Source organism: Hirundo rustica, chromosome 3 (genome assembly GCF_015227805.2).
Source record: "Hirundo rustica isolate bHirRus1 chromosome 3, bHirRus1.pri.v3, whole genome shotgun sequence".
NCBI classification, from domain to species: Eukaryota; Metazoa; Chordata; class Aves; order Passeriformes; family Hirundinidae; genus Hirundo; species Hirundo rustica.
This window is the reverse complement of record NC_053452.1, coordinates 92,394,307-92,416,657: the sequence shown is the minus strand read 5'-3', so window position 1 is coordinate 92,416,657 and position 22,351 is coordinate 92,394,307. Positions and strand designations below refer to the sequence as shown.

The 22,351-nt window shown below is 37.6% G+C and overlaps 1 protein-coding gene across 1 annotated transcript in view; it reads left to right on the top strand.

The window, feature by feature from the left end:
- Positions 1–515: 515 nt before the first annotated feature.
- TINAG (tubulointerstitial nephritis antigen) overlaps positions 516–22,351 on the top strand; it is a 37,729-nt gene continuing 15,893 nt past the window's right edge. The window contains exons 1-8 of the mRNA XM_040059851.1: positions 516–885; positions 4,938–5,001; positions 6,136–6,225; positions 7,699–7,813; positions 13,251–13,374; positions 15,737–15,887; positions 21,388–21,568; positions 22,024–22,069. Of these exons, the coding sequence (XP_039915785.1) occupies positions 516–885; positions 4,938–5,001; positions 6,136–6,225; positions 7,699–7,813; positions 13,251–13,374; positions 15,737–15,887; positions 21,388–21,568; positions 22,024–22,069 (1,141 nt within the window). The remainder of the gene's footprint in view (positions 886–4,937; positions 5,002–6,135; positions 6,226–7,698; positions 7,814–13,250; positions 13,375–15,736; positions 15,888–21,387; positions 21,569–22,023; positions 22,070–22,351) is intronic.

Genomic DNA, 22,351 nt, shown 5'->3' with positions numbered 1-22,351 from the left:
GCAGTGATGTCACCCTGCTTATCAGAAAGAATAATTTAGATGAGATACAATCTAAATGTTAAAGGTTTTCTGATCATGCAGAGAATATGCTGGCTATAGGTACACAAAAAGAAAGAGAGCTTCCTTTGACACTATGTACTCATTCCTCACATTATTTTTAGTTCAGAAGTCTCAAGTGTAGAACTAAAATACTGGATTATGTATATTTTGTATATGTTGAAACTTTTCTATAAGCTTCCTCACTTGCAAGGGATCACACCAAAGTTTCATAACGATGAATACAAAGTTGTGGCTCTGTTTCCAGTACCTCTGTATCTTGGGCAAATAAACTGGTTTACAACATACCTGACTAATAATTAACACATGCTGAGTCTTCCTAGAAAACTGTAGTCTGCAGCTTTCTGTTCAGATTTCCTTCTGATTGCTAACTGGCGGTACTACATCTAGAGTCAATGAATATTTGCTGAGAAAGTGAAGGACAACCAGCCTCAAAAAAGGCTTCTAGAGGCCCAAGAATGTGGCTCAAAATTCAGATATTGCTCTTATATTGCATTGCCAGTGAAGTTTTGAAGGCAAAGCATCTTGATTCTAGAAGAAATGTCCCCCAAGGACTTTACTCTGTAGAAGACAGTGGTTCTGCTAAGTGGAACAGGATTAAAAGGAGTCCGTATCAGGGAAGGTCCTGCAGAATACGAGGCTGTTGCACAGGAAGAGATGATGACTGCAGCTTTGCCATTGTCTCCAGAGGAGCTATATGTTACTGTGACCAGTACTGCACCTCAGGCTCTCCTGGGCCTGTGGACTGTTGTGCTGACTACTGGGATGTCTGCAACCACCCTGTGGAGCCCACCAGGTCAGAGGAGCCTTGGCCTCCTCCAGCATGGGGTAAGTAGAGAGGAAATGCTCAGTTGGATTTAGAGCATCACAGTGAAAATAGACGTAGAAGAGGAATTACTGATTAGTCTCTAGAGTGTATAAAACCTGAAAATGTGACTAAAGACGTAGTGGACAAAGACACCGAGTATGAAACTGGAGTGAGACTTATACTTGCTGTTATTTCTTTGTCTCTAGGACATTAGTGTTGACTTGTTTTTATTTCTCTTGGACAGAACCTCTGTTTTACTTGAAACTTCTCGGATAATAACCTCATTGGGTCAAAATTACTGTAAGCTGAAAAATTTCAACAGGGTTGCACAGATTAACAAGAGATGAACAGCAAGCTCTAAATATTTGTATCCATCAGTACAAACAAATCATCAACAAAACTGAGGGTTACCCTGAATGGTACTGAGGTGTTCTGTAAAGCTTTCATGCAGCATAGCTTTCCTGTGGGGCACTGTTTTTCTGGCGACAGCTCATGTGCAGGATTAAATGAAGGGATGTGCTTAGAACAAAGAGTAGGTGAAGGGATGTGTTTAGAACAAGGATTTGTGGCATATTTTAGTTTCTTACTAGTTAGTTTGCAGTGGAAGTCCCTCCAGGACTGCTCTAAGTGAAGTCTAATTCTTTTTTATACTAAAAATTGAAAAAAAACCCCCAAAAATAGATTTTCAAAAACCCACTCTTCTCTTGGCTTTTGAGTAGGCCAAATCTCTGCTGGTGAAGAAAATTTGGTATTGTGGATTTTACAACTGTGTAGCTTCTTCCTGTCAGTACATCAAATCTGGTCCAGGATGTATGGAATGTACCAAAGTTTCAAAAGACTAAAATCAACAAAATACTACTGTGATTTTTTTAAAATTAACTGTCTCTTTGCAATAACCTTGCTGCTTGCAGTTCAGCACTCAGAACACAAGCTCTTCACAAGGCTGTGCTCTTAGGCGCACAGACAAAATCTGGTAAGTGGGAGTGACAGAAATGATGCAAAATTTTCTTTTCCAAAGTGTTTCTAACCATTTAAATGTTCTAGGGCTCTATGTAAATAAAGATTTTTTTTTTAAATTTTATTTGGTACAGGGGTGTATGTTATTTACAACATGGTATTCTGTTGCAAACATACACATAAATACGTAGTTGTATTTATGCTGAGAGCTGGTGAGTCTACTTTGGCAAACTGTCTCTTGGAATTGAATCACTACAAAACTTGCAGCAGTTTGCCACATGGTCACTGCCACAGGTCTACCTCTAAAAAGCAGAAGTGCAACAGAAGTTTTAGATAAGGCAATAGGTGAGGAGTAATATTTTTACTGCTTACTTAATCCAATTTTTTTGCATTGGTGTTTGCTGTTTTGTAACTCCTAATATAACTGCCAGGGGTAGGAATTATATTTACAGTACCTTTACTAGTCCTATAGATGATCTTATACTATTTTTTAATGTGCCATCTCACAAGAAATCCTGGCACCCTGATCATCAAAGTGATGGAAAGTCTGCAAGTTTTAAAAAATCTCTTTATTGTATATTCATTATGTAAGTAATTTAGAGGGTAAGAGGTGAATAATAAAATCCAAAATAAAGCAGAGGAGAAAAAGTAACAAACAAAACCATCTCTAAAGAATATTTCTAGAACTGGGATATCTCAGGAATTGGAATGAAAAAAAAGGAAAAACAAGTAGGACTAAATGCCTGAAGATTAAGCAAATTAGGAAACATAATTAGAAATTACATAAGTATGTTAGTTGACTTTTAGCAGCAGAGACTACATTTCTGCCTTAGGCTAAGAATTATTTAAGCACTTGAAGACCACATATGCCAAAGTGCTTTTTACCTGGAAGATCTAAAGGTTGCCAGAGATTTTGCTCTCAGAGCCTCCCGAGTCATAGTTCTTTAAATAAACCGATAAACTGAAGTGTTTTACATGGGCTGGAATGTATAGCAACAAAACTCCTCAGTGGTTTATTTCTGAATCCCCACATATTCACTAACGGTGCACAGCAGAAACAAGCTACATTGCGACTTCTTCCATGGATGCACCATGCTGGGAGTCAGTATTGATTTAAATGTGTTGAACTGCTTCGACCCTGCCTTCATAAACCCAGCCTTCAGGTTTTTTACTATGGCTTTCATGTGTAGTTTCAGAAGAAACTGCACATTCCTGCCTTAGATACCAAATAGAAGTTCAGGGTCTTTTTATTATAGCAGTATTTTAAATTTTGTTGTTAGAAGGACTTGTTGAGTTTTATCTCAGGGCTTAATACTTATTTTATCTCTTTGTTTCAGTTATTCTGATGGTACAAAAAACACTGTCAAAAACCACACACTGGGTCTCACCCTGTTGGTGGTGTAAAAGTGACATCCAGTGAGTTTGCTGATTACTTTTACAGGACAGATATGATCTAACCTACAAGGGAGTAAACCTGAAGATATTTCACTGACAAAAGTACTCACAGCAATGCTGCAAAAAGAACCATTAAGGGTATATGAATGTTGGATGGTGAAGGAAGTCTCCATTTCTCAAATGCTCTTCTCTTTCTATTAATGATTTTCACATCATAAAATCCGATTCACAAAGTCATCAAGCTATATTTTCAAATTAATTAATTTCCCACTTAATTTATTAATATTCCAACCTGATACATTTTGAGCCAGACAACCTTGCTGCATTCTCATGTGTCTTTTAGCTTAGATATCTGTAGTCTCACTGCTACCTCAGGCAGTACTCATGGCCCGCAAAATATTAATTTGGCTAGGCTAAAGAAACCGCATGGTGCTAATCTTCAATTCCCTAAGCATATATCATTATAAAGCCGCTTCTGTACGAGTCCAGGTTTGCATTTTATCTTGGGCACAGGCAGTGAGCCCTGCCAGCAGAGGTCCAACGAGGGTCTGTTCCATCCCTCAAATGCTGCATCAATATTTCCTTCTCTTGATATTTTTGAAATAACTTGCTTGATCCCCGTTCCAGCTATTATTTGATGCTTTGTGATGTAATGTGACAAACTGTGGCACTATGGCAATTTGCTTGAGTTTTCTGTGTAAAATACCTCAGCTCTTAGCTGAAGTTGCGTTAGAGCAGACACTTGGTGCCTCAGACTGCCTCAGTGGGATCCCTTTTACCTGTGCTATCTCCCATAGCCTGCTGAACTAACAGGGAAATAAAGGCAGTTATAGTTAATACATCACCTCTGCTTCACTTCTGCACTTTGTTGTGAAATTGTGCAGGGCTTGGAGCGCGTGTTTCTGTCCTGGCAATGAGGAGGCGCAGGCAGCTGAGGCGTGCGTGTGTGTGTGGCTGTGGGCAAAGTGCAGCCCTGGCCATGGGAGCGTCACGGCCGTCCTCACCTCGCGCTGGGGGAGGAGCACGCTACCATGCAAACTTGCAAGCCAACGCTATACTTTGACAGTCAGATGCGCCGACGGAACAATTTATGTGGAAGATGTTGAAACACACAAAATCTTTTCTCATTGAAGTGTTGTGAAATAAAAAAAAAAAAAATGAGAGGGACGTGCTTTTTTGGAGAATTCATAGCTCAATTTACATTTTATAGTGGGTTTTGGAGGGTGCATGAAACATACATTTTCCTTGAAGTGCAATTGATCTGTTTTTCAAAGAGGAAATAATCTGGCAAGGAAAAAGAACTTATTACAATAGGTTTGGAGTATTCACTAGGTGTTTTAAATTCTCTACATGTAAAAACTTATTTCTATTTTAATTGCTAATTAGAAAATAATTTTTATGAGAAATATTTTCTTTTTGCTACTGAAAAATACCTTTATGTGAAGATTTTTAAAATTTATATTTAAGATAGTAATTCTTCAATGGGTGTTTTGAATCTAACGCTGAATTTATTTACTATGAATGATAATATATTTCCTAAAAAAATAAAATGCATTAAACTGCCTTCATTACTTGGAAGAAACTGGAGCCGTATCCTTGATTTCAACTACATAATTCAAGCATACTGCATAAAACCAATTAATACAATAGTAGCAAGAGTTTTCAGTAATTCACTTGAAGAATTATTTTATTTTCACACATCTATATGTTATGTTGGCAGGTTGTTATAAAGATGGCCGATATTACGGAGAAGGAGCAATAATTAAAGACAACTGCAATTCCTGGTAATGTTTCAGAGAACGGCAAATCGATATTTATTTAGCGTATGTCATGAAACAGGAATTAAGGTAGAGAGCATCTTAAAATTTATATTAAACGTGCAATCAAATCAAAATTGCTGCAAAAGTAGTGCTAAGTATTAAGGCTTTGTAGAGGTAGGTAGATACAATCAATTTAGAAGAACAGCAAGAGGGAAACTTTACTTTCTAAACAAGATATGAATATCAGACTTCTAAAATCTCCTCCTCATTGGCCTATTTCTATTCCTACTCAGTCAAACCTAAATTGAAATGGTTTCAGTCTAGACTTCGGCATTGACCTGAACGCTGATCAAACAAATATCATTAAACTTTGTGGAATCTTTCCTCCTTGCTTGTTTTTTTTTTGTTTTGGTGGGCTGTATTTTTCATTTTTTGTTTCTTTTTGTTGTTGTTGTTGTTGGTTTTTTGTTTGTTTGTTTTTTTCATGAGTAATGAGAACTTATATTAACCTGTAAGTATATACGTACATACATACATACATACATACATACATACATACATATATACATATATATTTGTGTGTGTGTAGATTTATGTGGAAAGGGGTGAATTGTTTGAGCACCCCTTTCTCTGCCTTGGGACAGAAGCAGACAGTGCTGGCAGGGGAGGTGTGCTGTCAGCCCTGGCAGTTGGCTGCCTCAGCTTTGCCTCTCCAAAAACCAGCCCTACACAGGAGGGACAGGAATCCCAGGGCTCCAGCCCCAACACAATAGGGCTGGAGCTCACACTGTGCTGACTTTAGCCCAGGGTCTTTGGAGCATCAGGTCTGGGGCCACAAAACTCTTTCTGGGTTTCCAGAGTAAAACTTCCTCAATGTTTCCCCACCACATGTTTTCAGGAATTCAACATGAACATTACAATCCCTGGTTTGATCTCACAAAGATGGAAGCAAAATTTTTCAGATATGACATTTCTCACAAACTATAAACCTTCCCACTTTGTTCCAACCGCAGGAAGAAATGATGCTATGTTTTCGCAAACACTGACAATTATATTGTTCACACTTTTTTTCTGCTCCATCTGCCTTCTGCTGTTAAAGTGCATATTTTTCCTTTGAAAATTCCTTTTTTTTGTTTAATGATATTCTTGTCCTTTCAGCAAATGTATCAACAGTCTCTGGAAATGTTCAACGGACGTATGCCTTGTTCGCCAAGACTTAATTCAGCGCATCAATTCTGGAGATTATGGGTGAGAACCTTCTTATTTTAAAGTTCTGTTATGCATCACAGTATTGCTCATTCTGGGTATGTGCAAATTACAAGGTATGCACCCCTTCCTTTTCCAAATACATTACAGCAATTTGACAGTAAGTGTGCATTTGTGAATCTTTCGTAAATCACTGGCAGATTATAAAGTTTAAAATGGAAAGATACTGAACATCTTATGCTGCTAATCTCCAAATTTAGAACAATTTATTTTCTCTCAAAACACGATTTGCATCATCTTCCCCTATTTTTCACTGTGTCTATTACTTGGGATAGATATTTAAAGTAATTTTTTGTGCTCCCTTGAGAGCACTGTTCCATGTAATGGGATTCCAGGTAGCACTGGAAGAGGAGAAGATGGGCGCAACAGGGATCAAATTATAAGAACTTTGGGGGCTTGTTGTTTTTCTTGCTAACAATCTCATTCCCCTGGCTAGTGCATAGGGATTAGGGACCCTGGTGCTGGATCTGTGCCTTGGGATCCTGCTGGCTGTTAACAGGCAGAGATGAAGGGGCAGCCTCCCTAGGATCTGGGGTGCCAAATTCACCAAGGAAGCCTGTCCAGATTTCAAGCTGTCATGATTACTGAAACATTTTGTGCTTTTTGGGAGACATTTAAACCAACTAAATTAGGATAAACAACCAAGTTAGACCCCTGTGACTCAACTTCTCCATGTGCTTCCACTTTTCACTGACCACAGGGAGACCAAGAGCAATGAATTCTTTGGGCAGCATGAATCCCACTCCTTGTTCTTCATACAAAAACAAGAAAGGAATGGGTAAAGAGAATGCTCCCTACCCTGTCACTCAGCCCTTATCCAGTAGTAAAATTCAGTGTGTTCTAAATGTGTATGCCTGCAAGGGTGGTTCTTTTTGTGTTGTGCATATAGTGTGCTACAATCTGAGTCGAGCCCACCTGAGAGTAGCAAGGGAATGCTTAGAGAACCATGGGGAGCTCTTTCACAGTGGCTATTGGTATAAAACACAGGAAGAAGGTGTCAGCTGGGCTTTTTGCTGGGTTCAACAGTATCTCTGTTCTGGTGCACCAGAGCTTGAAGGTGCACTGTAACTCACATGAGGCTGCTAGTTCTCTGTGGGAATCTGGGCTGAAGCACAATCTGAGCATAACTTCAAGAGAAGAGTAATGTTTTGACTGTCTCATTTGCCTGTACTGCTCTGAAGTATTGCACGCTCATGTCCTTCAGGCTGATGTCATGCTGACCCCAAGTCACCACTATTCATATACTGCTGTGTTGCTCCATTCTGCACTTATCTGCAGTGGAAAAGCCCATAGTAAATATTTTCTCATGCATATTGAATGCAAGCTTTTGAAATGCAAATTCAAACATTTAATTCTGGATGCTTTTGCTAGTTATACTCTTAAATGAGCAATGTGTTAATATGAGAGATATCTCTAACCTGGGTCTTGTATTTTTGGTTTTCATCTGTGAGGAAGATGGAAAGCTGACAACTACAGTCAGTTCTGGGGAATGACAGTGGAAGAAGGTTTCAAAAAGCGCCTGGGCACCTTCCCTCCATCTCATTCTTTGCTGAATATGAGAGAAGCTCCTGTAAGTGTCATGTACACTTGCTGATTTTTAAAATAACTTTATCACATGGAAAAATAAATGTGGACAATTATAAGAGTATGATTCAGGGTTTTGTCACTACATGTTTCCGTGTTGAATATGATGTTCTCCAAGTCAAAGCATGTCTGGCCCTATTGACAGAAATCAAACAAGAAGGAGCAAAAGAAAATCCTAATCACTGTGAAACTCTACATCAATATTAACTTATCATTGTCGTTCACTTCCTTAAGAAGGCTCCATATTCTCTGCATTTGTTAATCATTGCACCCATAGCTCTAACCACGGAAAAATACATCTGGGCATAGTTCATTCAGGCTAACAGCTGAGACTAAACAACAATCTTTGACAGAAGCTGGGAAAGCTTTTTTTGGGTTTTGAACAAATGGACAGCAAAATTATGGGAATCATTGCAAAATGAAATGGTTCTCTACTACCAGATTCCTAAACCCCTTGGCCATGGTAATTTTCATGTCAGCTAAATTAAATCTCCTATCATTTATTTATGCTGAAATTAGTTCTGCATCAAAGCAAATATACTTTAAGGTATGTACGTAGGTTAACCAACTTAAGAAAAAATATAAGTTATTGAATCCATAGTGATTTTTCCAATGCTTTGGATCAGTTACTGTTTCTTTCTTAGTGGACACAATTTATGGAATCCATAGACCAGGAAACCCCACCTAACTAGCTCACCAGAGTGAAATTAGAAGAAGTGAATGCATAAATAGATAGATCCAAGTTTTGTAAAAGCATTAAGCATAACAGGTTTTTATCTTTGCCTTCAATATAGTTCAGGCAAGTGACGCCATTTGCTTATCTATTAGAAGTTAATTGTTGATGCTTGTTTATGTGCTGTGGTGTTTCTACAATCAAAAGAAAACTTTCCAAACAATATTAAAGGTGGTAATATAAAGAGCAGTCCCTTAATGAAAGCTTTCAGGTGCACAAAATATCTTTGTTCATGCCCGATATCGCATTTCCACTAATTTTTAAAGTTTAATTAATCAACATATCTAGCAAGTACATCCTATAGGAGATCAACTTTGCTGGCAACCACCCTTGGGCCTGGCCCTTGGAGGCTCTCCAAGGTGTTCTCGGTGATCTATTTTGTCTCCTGTGTCCTGGTGCAAAACAGGGTGTTCTTGTCAAAAATGCTTTTCTTGAAAATAAGGCTATTTATTTAAATAGAATTTCAAGAAGGTGGCATAAATGTGTGAGAAAGGATAATCTATTCTGACGTGGGAGAAAGCATGAAAAATTATACAGCTGTGTATTAAAAATCTATGAGGCTGCAAAATAAATAAATAAATAAATGTATAAAATAAAAAAATATATAAAAAGCTAAAAATCTTTAGGCATCAGTGGCAGAAGGCCCTGTGTTGACAGCAGTGCACAGCTGCCACTTGAATGGGGTTTGGAGAAAGAGGGCATGGCCTCTGCAATAATTTTAGCAGTCCTTTGGTTTGATTTAGACAACGGCAGCTCCCTGCAGCAGCGTGGTGAGGCATTGGGCTCAGGCCTGGACTGGCCAACTTAATCAAAATCACACTCTGAAGGGTTGCCACAGCAAGAAGTGGATAGGAATTACGCTTTGGAGTTTTGCCTTGTAGGATTTTCTGTACTACTCTTTGCAGCCAAAGAAGGATCCTTTCACTTGAAGATGGCAGGTCAAAATAAGACAATGGCATAAAAGAATTTATTCCAATATTTAGTAGTCATCTGCCTTAAGCTACTGGTCAACTGCACTGAGGCTCAAAAGAATTGGATAGATTTGTTGTTTTTGGCATTTTCCTTGAGGGATAAGGTGTGAAGCTCATATAGCACCTGCAAAAAAAGCATGTCATGTACTCAACCCAGAGATTGACATCTCCATTGCTAGGTATCTAGCTAGGTGAGATAAATCCCACCTAGGAAAACAGGAAAGGGAAGATTTCAAGAAATTCTGTATACTTCCTCCATTCAGTTTGTAGCAGCTGTTTGCTCAGTAGTCCTGCATTAGATGCAGCTTATTGAATCATTGTTATTAAGATTCCTGCAGCTACTTTCACTGCTACATTTTTTACAGCCTTTGTTCCACGGATATATTTCTCGTCATATTTTTTCTTTTTGTTGTCTTATGAAATCTGTGAGCCACGACCCAACTCCCTTTGGCACTGCCAGACACCCAATGAGATTCAATGAATTTTTCTCCAGAAATCCAACTTGGAACATTCATGCATTTAGTAATCATGAGACTTCCTTACATGTTGCTGGAATCACATACCTTTCACAGGATTCTAGGAAGTCTTTCTACTTACAAAAGCTAAAAATATAAAATATTACTCTCTGTATGACTTCCTCAGCTTCTGCAAAATTCTTAGGGAAATCACAAACTTCCTGAAGTCGCTCATAGAGCTTTGAAAAGTTCTATTAATAAAAGACTTTACCTGCTCAATAAGGTGATGCTTTTGTCTGTAAGGGATGTTTCACATTATGACAAATTAGAATACCCAAAAGACAATGACACGAAGCAAGAACTAAATCTGAACTGAGGATCCTCTGTTGCACAGTATGGCTAGACCTGAGTATAGACCAACAGCTAAATGCTCCACTAAAACTTTTTGACTCTTGACAAAGTTGAAACTCCTCCATCTGAGAAAGCATTTTCAGTACCATCATTCTTGAAGTTCCATGTAGCACAAGAATAATTGCAACACCTTTAAAACCACTCTGATACAGTTCTGGTGGTATTCTGCCAAGTCCTGGCAAGAGGTACATTGCAATGGCAAGATCTCCACTCCCAGCAACAAGGTGCTGACCTAATTGTCATTTACAAGATAATGAAATACATAATTCAGTAATAAGGCACCATTTTTCACTAAATATCAAGAAACTCATAAAAAAATTGGAAAGCAGACAAAGTAAACCCTCTGTTCCCTTGATATATGGCTTTCACAGTAAAAACCCTCAGCAGTTGTAGTTCTCTAGCAAATTGAAGGTCATTCATGCCCATTTCGTCTTCACAAAGCAAGTGATGTCCAGAATCTTTTTGCTACATTAAAAAAAAAAAAAAAAATCCTTTCTCTCAGGGAAACTATTTCCACATTTGCAAATTCAGTTATCTTTGACCTTTTTTCTCTTATTGGTAATTTATCTTTTATGAAGAAGGCATTATTGAAATTCGAGTGCTCTTTTGTGTCCTCTTACCTTCCTGCTTTGGCCAGGCTTCTAACTTCGCTGCAGAGAGTACATATAAAGGTTTAAAAATAGTTCACCAGTCATTTTGCTGATTGCCTGGTGCTGTCTGGTGCTGGTCCTTGAGCATACATTGAGAAACCATTGTCTAGACTTGATATTTGCCACAGACCAGCAGCACTTTGCAACATCAGGATAGCAATTTTTTCAGAAAAAAAAGTCAATGTTTCTGGCTTCAGATCAGTCCTGCATTTCTAAATGAAAAGGCTGAAGGCCAACGGGGAATTTGCTCTGGGGTTTACAATATGAGGCTAATAAATACATTGGCAGTAGGTTAGGAATAGATTAAATAACACATTGTCAAGACTGGAGATCTATTTAGGATTTTGCTTTTCTCAACTGCCTCATTTGAAATGAGGAATCATAATGAGCATTGTAAGCAACTGTTACCCACATAATTGGGCTACACATTTGCCAGATTTTGCTTTTTTACTGGTTGGTAGTGAACAGTTTCATCTATAAGAAATTCTATTTGTCTGGAATTTCTCCTGTATATTTCATCTTCAAAATGAGTCTTGAGCTAGTGCTTACTCACTAATAATGAACATAACGCTAATTTGTCAAGTTATTCTTTAAATTAATTGCTGCCTCCTGAGTGTCACTTGACATTGCAAGTCCCATGTATATAAAACTCTGAAAAACAGTCTTTTGAAACTGATTAATAAAAATTTAAGATTAATATTTTATCAAGTTTTAAAAAATTACTGGCCTTGTATGGGTAGAGGTTAGACTTTCAAAATCATTGAAGTGACCTAGCAGCTTGCAGTATTCCTTAATGGATTTGGGACTTGCAGCCTGCATCTAACATTCTCAAACTAGAACTTCTCAGTGTGGGAATACACACAGACTGTATCAATTTGCCTGTTGGGGCTGTATCCCAGCCTAATGTTAGATACAGATCTGAGGTACAAACTTCCTTTTTCCTTACCCATTTCTTCTCAGCTGCAGATTTTCTGTGGCAAATCCAGGTTTACAAGCTGGATGGAGGCACTGGTGTTTCACAGTGTACACAACAAAGTGATCTTGATATAGGCAAAGGGCTAAAATTTGGTTCTCCAAAGAGTCCTAAAAAGAACTGGCTTCAAATGTTTAAATCATCTTAGCAAAAGGCATATTTTATGATTATAAATCACAAAAACAATTTAGAAAAATGTTTTAACAAGGGTACTCAGAATTAGAAGGTAAGTAAATTGAAGTAAAAGGAATAAAGGTATTTAAACAAGATAGAAGCCATTGGGCTTCACATTTCCGGTCTGCTTATAAAAAAGAAGAATCAATGAGTGTTTTGCTTAGGAACAGATTATCTTATTTTGTATATTGCATTTCTGACTGATTGCATATTGCCCTAACACCCTAACATCACAATTCTCTGTGACCATTCCTATTTCTCTGTGCAGCATAATCCATCATTCCATGGAGTTCAACAGTAAAAAAAAAAAAAAAATAAAGGTCAATGCAGTTGGTATGTTGAACACAGAGCAGATTATTTTCCGTTGTACCGAATGGCTCTTGCATATGCAGATATCTGTTCTAAGCTTGGAGGACTTTGGAGGGGGACGTAAATTAAGGCTGAGAGACAAATGTGTCAGAAATGGCTGGCCAAATTGCTTTAAAGACCAGACCATGAATTTTCATGAATTCACTATCGGATTGAAAAGCAGAAGAAAAATCACTGATTTTTATTCTGGAAAAGGAATAATTGCTTTAGAACGAATAACCTCTATGTAAAAGACAAATCAATGATACACTGTACTGATTCCTCTCCCACAGTGACTAAAATTTCCTACCTACAGTCACGTGTCTGGGAGAACAGGATAACAGGTATTTAACTTCATGCAATTTGCAGCAGAGGGCTTTTCTTTCCAAAAATGCCAGCTGGGTCATACTTAGCAAATTTAATAGGGAGTTACTGTTTGAGATAAAAATCAGAGATGAACTGGTCTGGTTATTCAGGTTGACAGTCTTGTAGCTCAGCTTTTCAGCTCAGCTAATGGAGTGTCAGAACTCTCCGTCTCTCAGGGGTCTGCAGCACCCAGCCTTGGGGAAACCACTACAGAGTTGCTTGGGGCCAATGTTTTAGGTTTCCTCAGTCTAAAAATTAAGAATTTTACAAACAAAATTATGGTAAAATATATGATAAAAATAGGAAATTAAGCATATACAGATCTTCTACATTTTGTTTTAGGGAAAGTCACTTCCAGAAGAAAAGTTTCCTGCAATTTTTTCGGCCACTTATGAGTGGCCTGAGTGGATTCATGATCCTTTGGATCAGCGAAACTGTGGAGCATCCTGGGCTTTTTCAACCGCAAGTAATATTTCTTTTTACTCCCTTTGAAAGTATCAGTGATGTTAGATGTGTAATGAAAATTGTAGTGGCAAGTAACTGTCGGGGGCTTACCCCAACATTGAGGTGGTTTCAGGGTCCTTGCTCCCCTGCACAGCTCCGAGCCGAGCCGAAGAAAGAGACGGAGTTCTCAGGTTTAGATTTCTCAAGGTTGCATACTTCGTTTATTGTTTCTTATCTTACAATTTTCTCTGAGTCCGACAAGATGTTCGCAGCTGCATGGATTCCTCACGTCTCCCCCTGAGCTGGGCTGTCCTTATCTTTTATACTAATTACTACGTATTTCTTATTTACTATTTCTTACCAATGTCTATCACTATTACTAAAAAGGTCATCTTTACTTTGACCCAATCCTCACTAACTACTTTGTGCCACGTCAATGCAGCAATGGAGTGAGGGAAGAAGAAGGAGAAGGAGAAGGAGACAACGCCCCAGATTCTCCATCTTGTCCCCATTCACTTCAATGCTAGAAACTTAAAACTATTATTTTCACATTCTGTGATAAGCTAAACTACTATTTCTCACATTCTTGTGGCATGTAAACCTTCTCTCAGTGTAGGAAGTTTTTCCCATGGACTGAAATCAAAGCCAGTGTCTCTCTGAGCTCTGGGCTGGGGTCCCAGACCCCCCTGCCCAGGTCCCTGACCCTCCAGGGCAACCAAAGGAATGCCCTGGACTCCAACAAGTAACAAATGAATACCAGCTCTCTTTTCACCTTTTATTACCAAATAGGAACATTTAAATTGCTACAACTTTTTTCTTATATTGTCCCAAAATCTTTAAATGTCAATCTAAGCTGCAGATTTTTGCTTCTCACAAAACTGTGTAACATAAGCATCCAATCAATCTTTATGACTTAATTTGTCCAGTGGGTCTTCACAGGTGCAATTTTCTGTAAATGCTTCTTCAAATCACAGCTGTAAGAGAAGGAAGGGAGTGTTTAGGCCAGCTAATCCCAGCTCCCTGAAAAAAACAAACTGAGCACACTATTTTTCTGATATATCTTATCCACTGCAGTTTTAAAAAGAGAGAACCAAGAGAGCTTTTAACAGCTCTTTCAATTTACTCTTTCAGATTACTGCAGAGATGTACAGAAACTGCTGAGGGAAAAACTTTGCAGATATTGTGTTGAATTTTTCCTTTCCATAAACAAATATTTTTATTTTAATACACATAATTCTTTTCAACGCTATGTAGTATGAGATGCCTTCACATGTTCTTTAGGTGCATTTAACATTTTGTCTGAATTTTCAAGATTAATTGTTGCTCAATGTACAGACAAGCACTTCAGTATAATTTTTTTCTTATTAAATTATTTCTGTAAGTATTCAAACACTTTACAATAAAAGGCTTTTATACCTATGAAAATAGATTCATTAGCATGGGACACCTCACAAAAGCACAAAATACAGTTGTCACGTGACATCAGCAAACTTTCTTTCCTGAAGTCCTCCTCAGAGTTCATCAAAGTAGTGTTGATTTTGATGAGGATTTGGATTTCAAGAGATTTTTTTTAAAATTTATTTTAAAATTCAAATATGTGGGGCTAAAAGGAATACAAATACAATTTAATCACAGGTAACAACTGGCAGTGAGGCTTGATTTTTTTCAGTCATCTGATAAAGAAAGTAGAAGTACCTTAGTTTCTCTCACTACTTAGTTAACCTAGTCTGCTATTAAATCCGTTCATAAATATCTAAGTACTAAGAATCATGATTATTTGATTGAATTCAGATAAGGTATCTATGTCTGATGAATAATTTTGTGTAACAAGGGAAGGAGGTACAGAGTCCTACATTTGCACTCCAATATGAACATCTCCAAATATTCTTTGCAATAAAACCAATATATACTTTCAGTTTTTAATTTTCTTCTTCATAGGACTGCTCTTTTAATTTTTTTTCCCCCCTTCATATAAAGGAAAGAAAGGTAGAAAAGAAAGCAAAGATATTCGGAGATTCAGCTGTAGAAAGTTGGGAAGTATTTGTTTCTTCTGCTGAAGAGAACCAGATGTGCATATGCATTTACAAATGTGATAGAGGCAATTATGCAAGTGTCTCATCTGATGTTTAGATATTTGGGACTTTATAATAAAAAGCCAGTAAATCTAGGAATTTGTCATATAACAGCAAACTTGCTCTTGATGCTTTGCAGTTTCACAATCCTCTCTACAAAAGTCTGGACAGATTATATCCGTATTGTTTAGTGAAGATATTTGCACAGACAGAAAATATTGAGGTTGTATTTCTGTCCCTCATTCACAAAAACAAATGCAAAGTTGTGAGTAATTATTTGTTTTTTGTAACATAAAATTTATTTTCAAACAGGCGTTGCGGCAGATAGAATAGCCATTCAGTCAAAGGGTCAGATCACAGACAACCTTTCTGCTCAGAACTTGATCTCTTGTGATACCAGGAATCAACACGGATGTAATGGTGGAAGTATTGATGGTGCCTGGAGATACCTGAAAATGCATGGGTAAATATTTTATCTGGCTGTTTAGATTATTTTAAATTGAACCAGTTGCTTAAGTTGCAATAAGACAATGTATGTAAAGTACATAAAGGTACTTAAAACTTGTGTTTCTTGGGATACAGGCTCTTCATTTGAAACAACCTTGAGTAAGCAGCCAGTTGCATGAGACAACATTGTGAATATTCAAAAGGATCAAACATCTTTTCTCAATAAATCAACTTGTAACCACGTCATCTCAAGGTTGTTCCAGAGTACCGCACTCTCTTGAGGACTGTACCTAGATCCTTCTCCCTTGAGATCAGACTAAGCAGAGTTAAGAGCTATCCAATTCCCCATGAACAGCTAGAAATTTTAAAATGGAATATAATAATTTATGGAATCACAAAATTATTTTGGTTGGGAATTTGGAGGTGATCTTTTCTGACATTTTGCTCAAAGCATGACTTTGAAATTAGATCAGGCAGTTTAGGCCATGTCCCTGAACACATTTTGAGTATCTTCAAGGATGGAGATTCCATGGCCTTTCTTGCAGCACGTCAGTTTGACTTATGGTCAAACATTATTTTTCTTATATCAGCCTTTTCCTTGATAGGACTTGGGACTTGTACCTTCCAGCTTTTCAGTCTGCATCGCCAAGAGTTTTGTTCTGTCTCCTCCATACCTCTCCCTATGTAGTTGAAGATAGGAATGATATACTATTTTGACTTTCTCTTCTCTAAACTGAACAAGTCCAGCTGCCTCAGCTCCAATCCCATAAGTGTCTTTGCCTGGACTTATTCAGTTTGTCAGTGTCTATCCCGCGGAGCACATAACTGAAAATACAGCTCCGTCTGCAAAGAAGTAATTTGAGGGGAATATTAATTTTTCGCAATGTCTTGGTTATGTTCTTGGTAACACAGCACTGTATTGACTGTCCACATTTGCCAGGAGGGCGCATTGCTCACCTCTATTCAACTTTCTGTTTCTTAGGACCTCACGTCCTTCTCTGTGAAATGACTTTATGCACTGGCAGTGCCCTGCCAGTACCTGGGCAGTTCTGGCTCAGAGGCAGGATTTGCCATCTGTCCGTGTTGAAATTTGGGATATTTCTGTCAGGCTCATTCCTTCAGCTTATTAACATTGCTCTGACCAGCAGCCATGCATACTAATCACTCCCTAAAAGTTTTATATTCTCCACAAACTTGCTAAGGGTGCCTTACATCTGGCTGTCCAGATTGTTAATAGAGATGCAAAAGTGTTGCTTTTGTGTTGTCTCCTGGGAAATGCCATTAATAAACTGACACTAGTCACTTTGGCCTGTTGACCTTTCAACATGCCAGTCCACAACTGACCTTGTAATCGATTCACCTAATCCAATAAACTGTAGGAACACCCCAGAAATCTATGCTGAAAATGTCACTAAAGACAAGGTAAATGATAGGTACTGCTTTACTCATTCTTTATGGAGCCAGTCATTTCATCATGCTCAGATTGTCTCATCATATCATCATTACCTGTCAGGGTAAATCTACACATCCTGCTTTCAGCCAGCTCCCTGAAGTTTGTACGCCTGGAAATGACTTCCAGGAGAATTTCAATAACTGCATTTTAGATACCATATAATTAAATGCTGCTGTTTCTCACATTACCAGATTTTTTTTTTGTCCTTTCTGTTCCATACCAAAATCTATTTCCGGTCTTGCTTTGATACAATCTCATCCCTTACTCTGATATATCTGAAACTGACAGACAGAGAGATCTCAGGCGTTCTCTCTGTCAACTTTTAATTTTATTTATAAAACAAACAAACAAACTATGTCAAGAGCAAAAGAATGTCAGACATGATGTGTGATAGTTGACATGGCACTCTGGGGATCCAGGAGAAGACCTGTCACATTATACGAGTGAAAATTCTGCTTTCTGCAAGGGTATCAAGCTATTTCTGATATAACAGGGACTTTGTATTTTTATTCAAGTCGTCCTCTGTCTTTTTCTCTCAGGGTTTCAACACCAGCTTTCACTTAGGTTTTAAGCAGGAGATCCTTCAGCTGAGTGATTCTACCCAGCAAAGGCCTCTCAGCACTTTGGGAGCTAAGGGAAAAGGCTTAATTCATGGAGAAATTAAAGTTATAACTTGACATTTTAATTGTAAACACTTTTAAAATGCGATACTTTTCTGTAACCAGAAGAACAGTCTCATTATACTCAGTAGCTCATGTTTCTGGGAGATGTCACGGATTTGGCAAATGTGAAGCCACTACAGGAGAGTAACTGCAACCCTTTCTCTCTGGACTGGTTTCTTGCTTGTTAAAAACAGGATCACAAGAATTGCTGGTATAGATAACAGAAGTGAGAAAAAAAATTATGAGCGTTATATCCACAGCAGTTGGAGTATGTTATTTTAGAGGAAAAGCTGGAAAGAATGCAGTGATAGGACAATCTCCTACTTTTCTATTCCCTCTGACTGTTACCCTTGTACAGGCAGAACTACCATGAGCCCCACAATAATAAAATTCCTCCTATGGCAGCATGTAGTATTATTTTTACCTTAGCACTGTGGTTAGTGACATGGCCTCTTTTGCAGAAGCAATTTAAGTATAAAAGTCTTAGCTTATTTTTAAAAGAAAAGCAAGGCAGGCTGAAGTTCTACAAGGCACTTCATTATCAACCTAGCTGTACCCTCACAGGAGCTTGTTCTGGTGTGAATGCAGTGTTTGACCTGACTGAGTAGCAGTGTGACAGTGGTGTCAGGCTTTCTGACTGATGTGAGCCTGGAAACATAGAGCCACAGCTCACACAGCACATTTGGGAACTGTCTTATCACCTCCACGCTCCCAGGTACTTGCTTATTGCTCAGCCTCATGTTATTCACCAGCTTCTTGCAGCTGATCGTCTCAGTAAAGAATCTGAAGGGCAGTTGTGAAAACCATCATGAATTTTTTGTTCTGTATGATATGATGTACAATATCACAGTGCTATGACAGACCTTTGCTTGCTACCCATTTTTATCCCCGATCATTGATTTATCATCAAAGTACCACACATGAAACCATCCCTACTTACTTATTTTTATAGGCATTTCTATATTCTGCTTTCTTTTCCTCAAGTTCAAATGATATTTCAAAACCCATCCCAACATTTCCAGACATAAACACATTAAGGCAAATATCTTTAGAACAGATACTGGAAGAACAAAAGAACGGCATTTCTGGTTCTCAGCAAAGGTCCATATAACCCAATGTTAAGTCTCTGACAGTAGCCAAAAGCAGATAATATCAAGAGCAACAATTAAAAAACTAAAAAAAACCCTAAAAAAAAATTAAAAAACCCCACAAACCAACAACGACAACAAAAAACCAAAACAAAACAAAAAACAACAAAACTCCCCAAAACCAAGAAACCCACAAAAAACCCCCAAAAAAACCCAAAACAACCCCAACCAAAACAAAAACCCAAACCAAAAAACCCCCAAAATCACCCACAGAATACCTCCCCAAAAAACCAAACCCATTTTGATTCACTAGACTCATAATTTAATCAGTTTTGTAGCTAAATCCCAGAATCCATGACTTTTTACCTGTGACAATGAAAAAAAGTTAGAAATTTATGGCATACAAATCAGAAGTGTCTTTTGAATGAGCCCTGTCAAATAGTCCTTGCTTCCTCATGCTTTCAGATGACTTATTTTTAGGAATCATTATATCACAATCATTGTTTCATTATCTCCATGCCCTGCAATAGGGAGAAAACACATTGATTTTCTGTGGGGCCTTGTAAATTATCACAGCGAGTGTTCAATGCTGTTTAAATTTTCTGCTGTTTTGATTCCTGGAGTGTGCTTAGCTCAGGTTTTTACAGATGTACAGAAAAATCAAGTGGTGACCTAAACTATCCCCAGTGAAGTCAGAAAAAGATTTCCATAAAGCTTCATGAAGGTTGGCCAGTGCAGAGACCTGACTTTTCAGACCACTAGAAACCAAATTAACAGTTAAATCTGCTGTAAGTGGAGATGAAACACTGTTTAAACATAATTTTCTCTTTTTCCTCCTCCATTAATTAAAGAATAAATATGTATTCTATTACTAATTAGCATTAGTTTTAAGTATTTCAGTCACAAGTCAGAATTTGGGAGAAATAAGTATTCTTTGAAAGCATCTATTTTAACTAATAAGGAAAACAAAAGTGTTATTTTCATCAAGAATGAGGTAGAAATACTTCATTTTCAGGTGGTATAGAAGTTAGACATAAATGTAAATAGTGCTTCTAATCACAATAGGGCTTAATCTGATTTGTACCTCGGACTCTTGGCAGTTGCAGGGTATGAGAAAGATGTTATTGTTATTAGCCAACTTGCAAATAACATAGTCTAATGTTTAGGATTATATTCTTATCTCACAATTCAAACATATAAATGTAATAAATCCCCAAAAACCTTTCATTAGATGAACATACAAATGTGACTTCAAAGGAATTCCATCAAGAATATAGGAACACACTAGGGAGTTTCCCTGGTTGGCCCTGGATCCTACTTGTTTCTAACATTATTTTTGTATGTACGTATCTATATTTGTGCCTATAAACATATTCACATCTATTTCTGTTTTTCTTCTATGATTCTTTTCGAATGGTCTTCTTGAAACGTTTTTAATGTTTACAGTTTTGCTAATGCTTCAGCACATGCAAAATCGTGATTCAGCAGAAAGATGTTCAATTGTGTTAAACAAGGCTACAGAAACTGTGGTTGGTGAAAAGATTCAAATGTGACTCTTAGTTCACAGTGAGAGATCTTATCTGGATTACCACGCAGCTCCGTGTGCTGCTGTGTGTATGTGGCCTACTTTGGGCAGAAAGAAAAAGATGTTCTCAGGTTTTCTGAGAATGCTAATGGTAAAATGCCATCTCTTATTCAAAACAGATGAAGGCTTATCTTGAAAAGCTTCTGAGAGCTAAGTATACACAAGCAAGGGTCCAGAAAGTCCAGTATAATTGATAAACTACCTAAATACAATTGCTTTTTATAGGACCTACTATTTTAAATATTCTACTTCAGCAAAATATTTAATTATGCTGTGTAAAAGAAACCCCCTCATAGGCCTGCATGGCATTAACACAGAAATATGTATATTGTTTCAGAAATGTCTAACAGTATTCCATTTATTCCATTTCACAAGCCATTTTTGATAAATGTAGCCCATTGACAACATTGGTAATTTATTGATCTTTTTCAGAGTGAACTTTCATGCATCATTAATGAGATGACTGTACCGGGTGACAAGTGCTAAACACATTTTTTGCCCTGTCTCTCTTTGAAGGGTAGGGAGAGGGCTACTGTAGTGGAAATTTAATCATAAATATCATATATATTAATTGAAGGAAATTACATCCAGTGGAAGATGTGTCATTCACACTTCTGAAAAATATTACTTGAAATACGACAATTGTAAAATAATTAAAAGCTTGAAGTAAAATGGCAAAAATGTTTAAGCAAGCTTCTTACCAACTTTATTTTTGAATACCTGAACAGGGTTGTATCGTATGCTTGTTACCCATCGTTTTGGAACAAACACCTGGGGCCATCAGCTGAAAATCAGTGTTATGTGTCAAGTGAATATGGAAAAAACCATACAAATGGTCCATGTCCCAATGCTTTTGAAAAATCCAATCGGTTATACCGGTGTGCTTCTCACTACAGGGTGTCCTCAAAAGTAAGTTCATTAAATTAATCTGTTGTCTCAACAATTTTACTCCTTTGGGGCTTGGATATTATCTGGCAAATTAAAATATGTTCACCTAACTTGAGGACTAGAGCTGTGAATTTTCCTTTATGTTGCCCTTGATTTTCCCAAGGGTCGAAATTCTTTACTGTTTCTCTGTACAGGTGTACATCATCCCTTTAAAGCTGATACTTTGTGGTCCCATAGAAATTAGAGATAGGAAAGAAGTGTGCAGTCATAACAGTGCAGTTGTTCTTCTTAAACATGTTTATGAAGGTTTCGTTAATTTGGCAAACCAAATATTCTCCCGCAGAAGTACATGTACAAAGGTATATTTATAGTATATATATATGTCCACACAATGATAAATTAGTATGAGTTTTAATTTTATTTAATACTTGCTATCTTCCCTTGCTCTCTCTGTTGCTGCTCTCATCTCCTCTCAGGAAACTGATATAATGAAAGAAATCATGGACAGAGGACCGGTGCAAGGTATGGTAAGTTTAAAGGATGATAACATTATTGAAATAATTTGACTGTGCAATGACCTTGTATCAAAATATTAGAAAATGCGAATTATATGCCACAGTGAAGAAAGTGGTCATATGTGTTGTAGTTCATCCAGGGATATTTGGTGGCTAAATAGTGGCCCTAAAGGCAGCCTGATTGCATCAGAACCTGTAAAGAGTAAAATGACCTTGAGTTGTATATGTTGAAAATTTGTTCAAAGTCTGTGTGCAGGAAATCTGTGTGCCTTTTCTCATGACAGTTCTT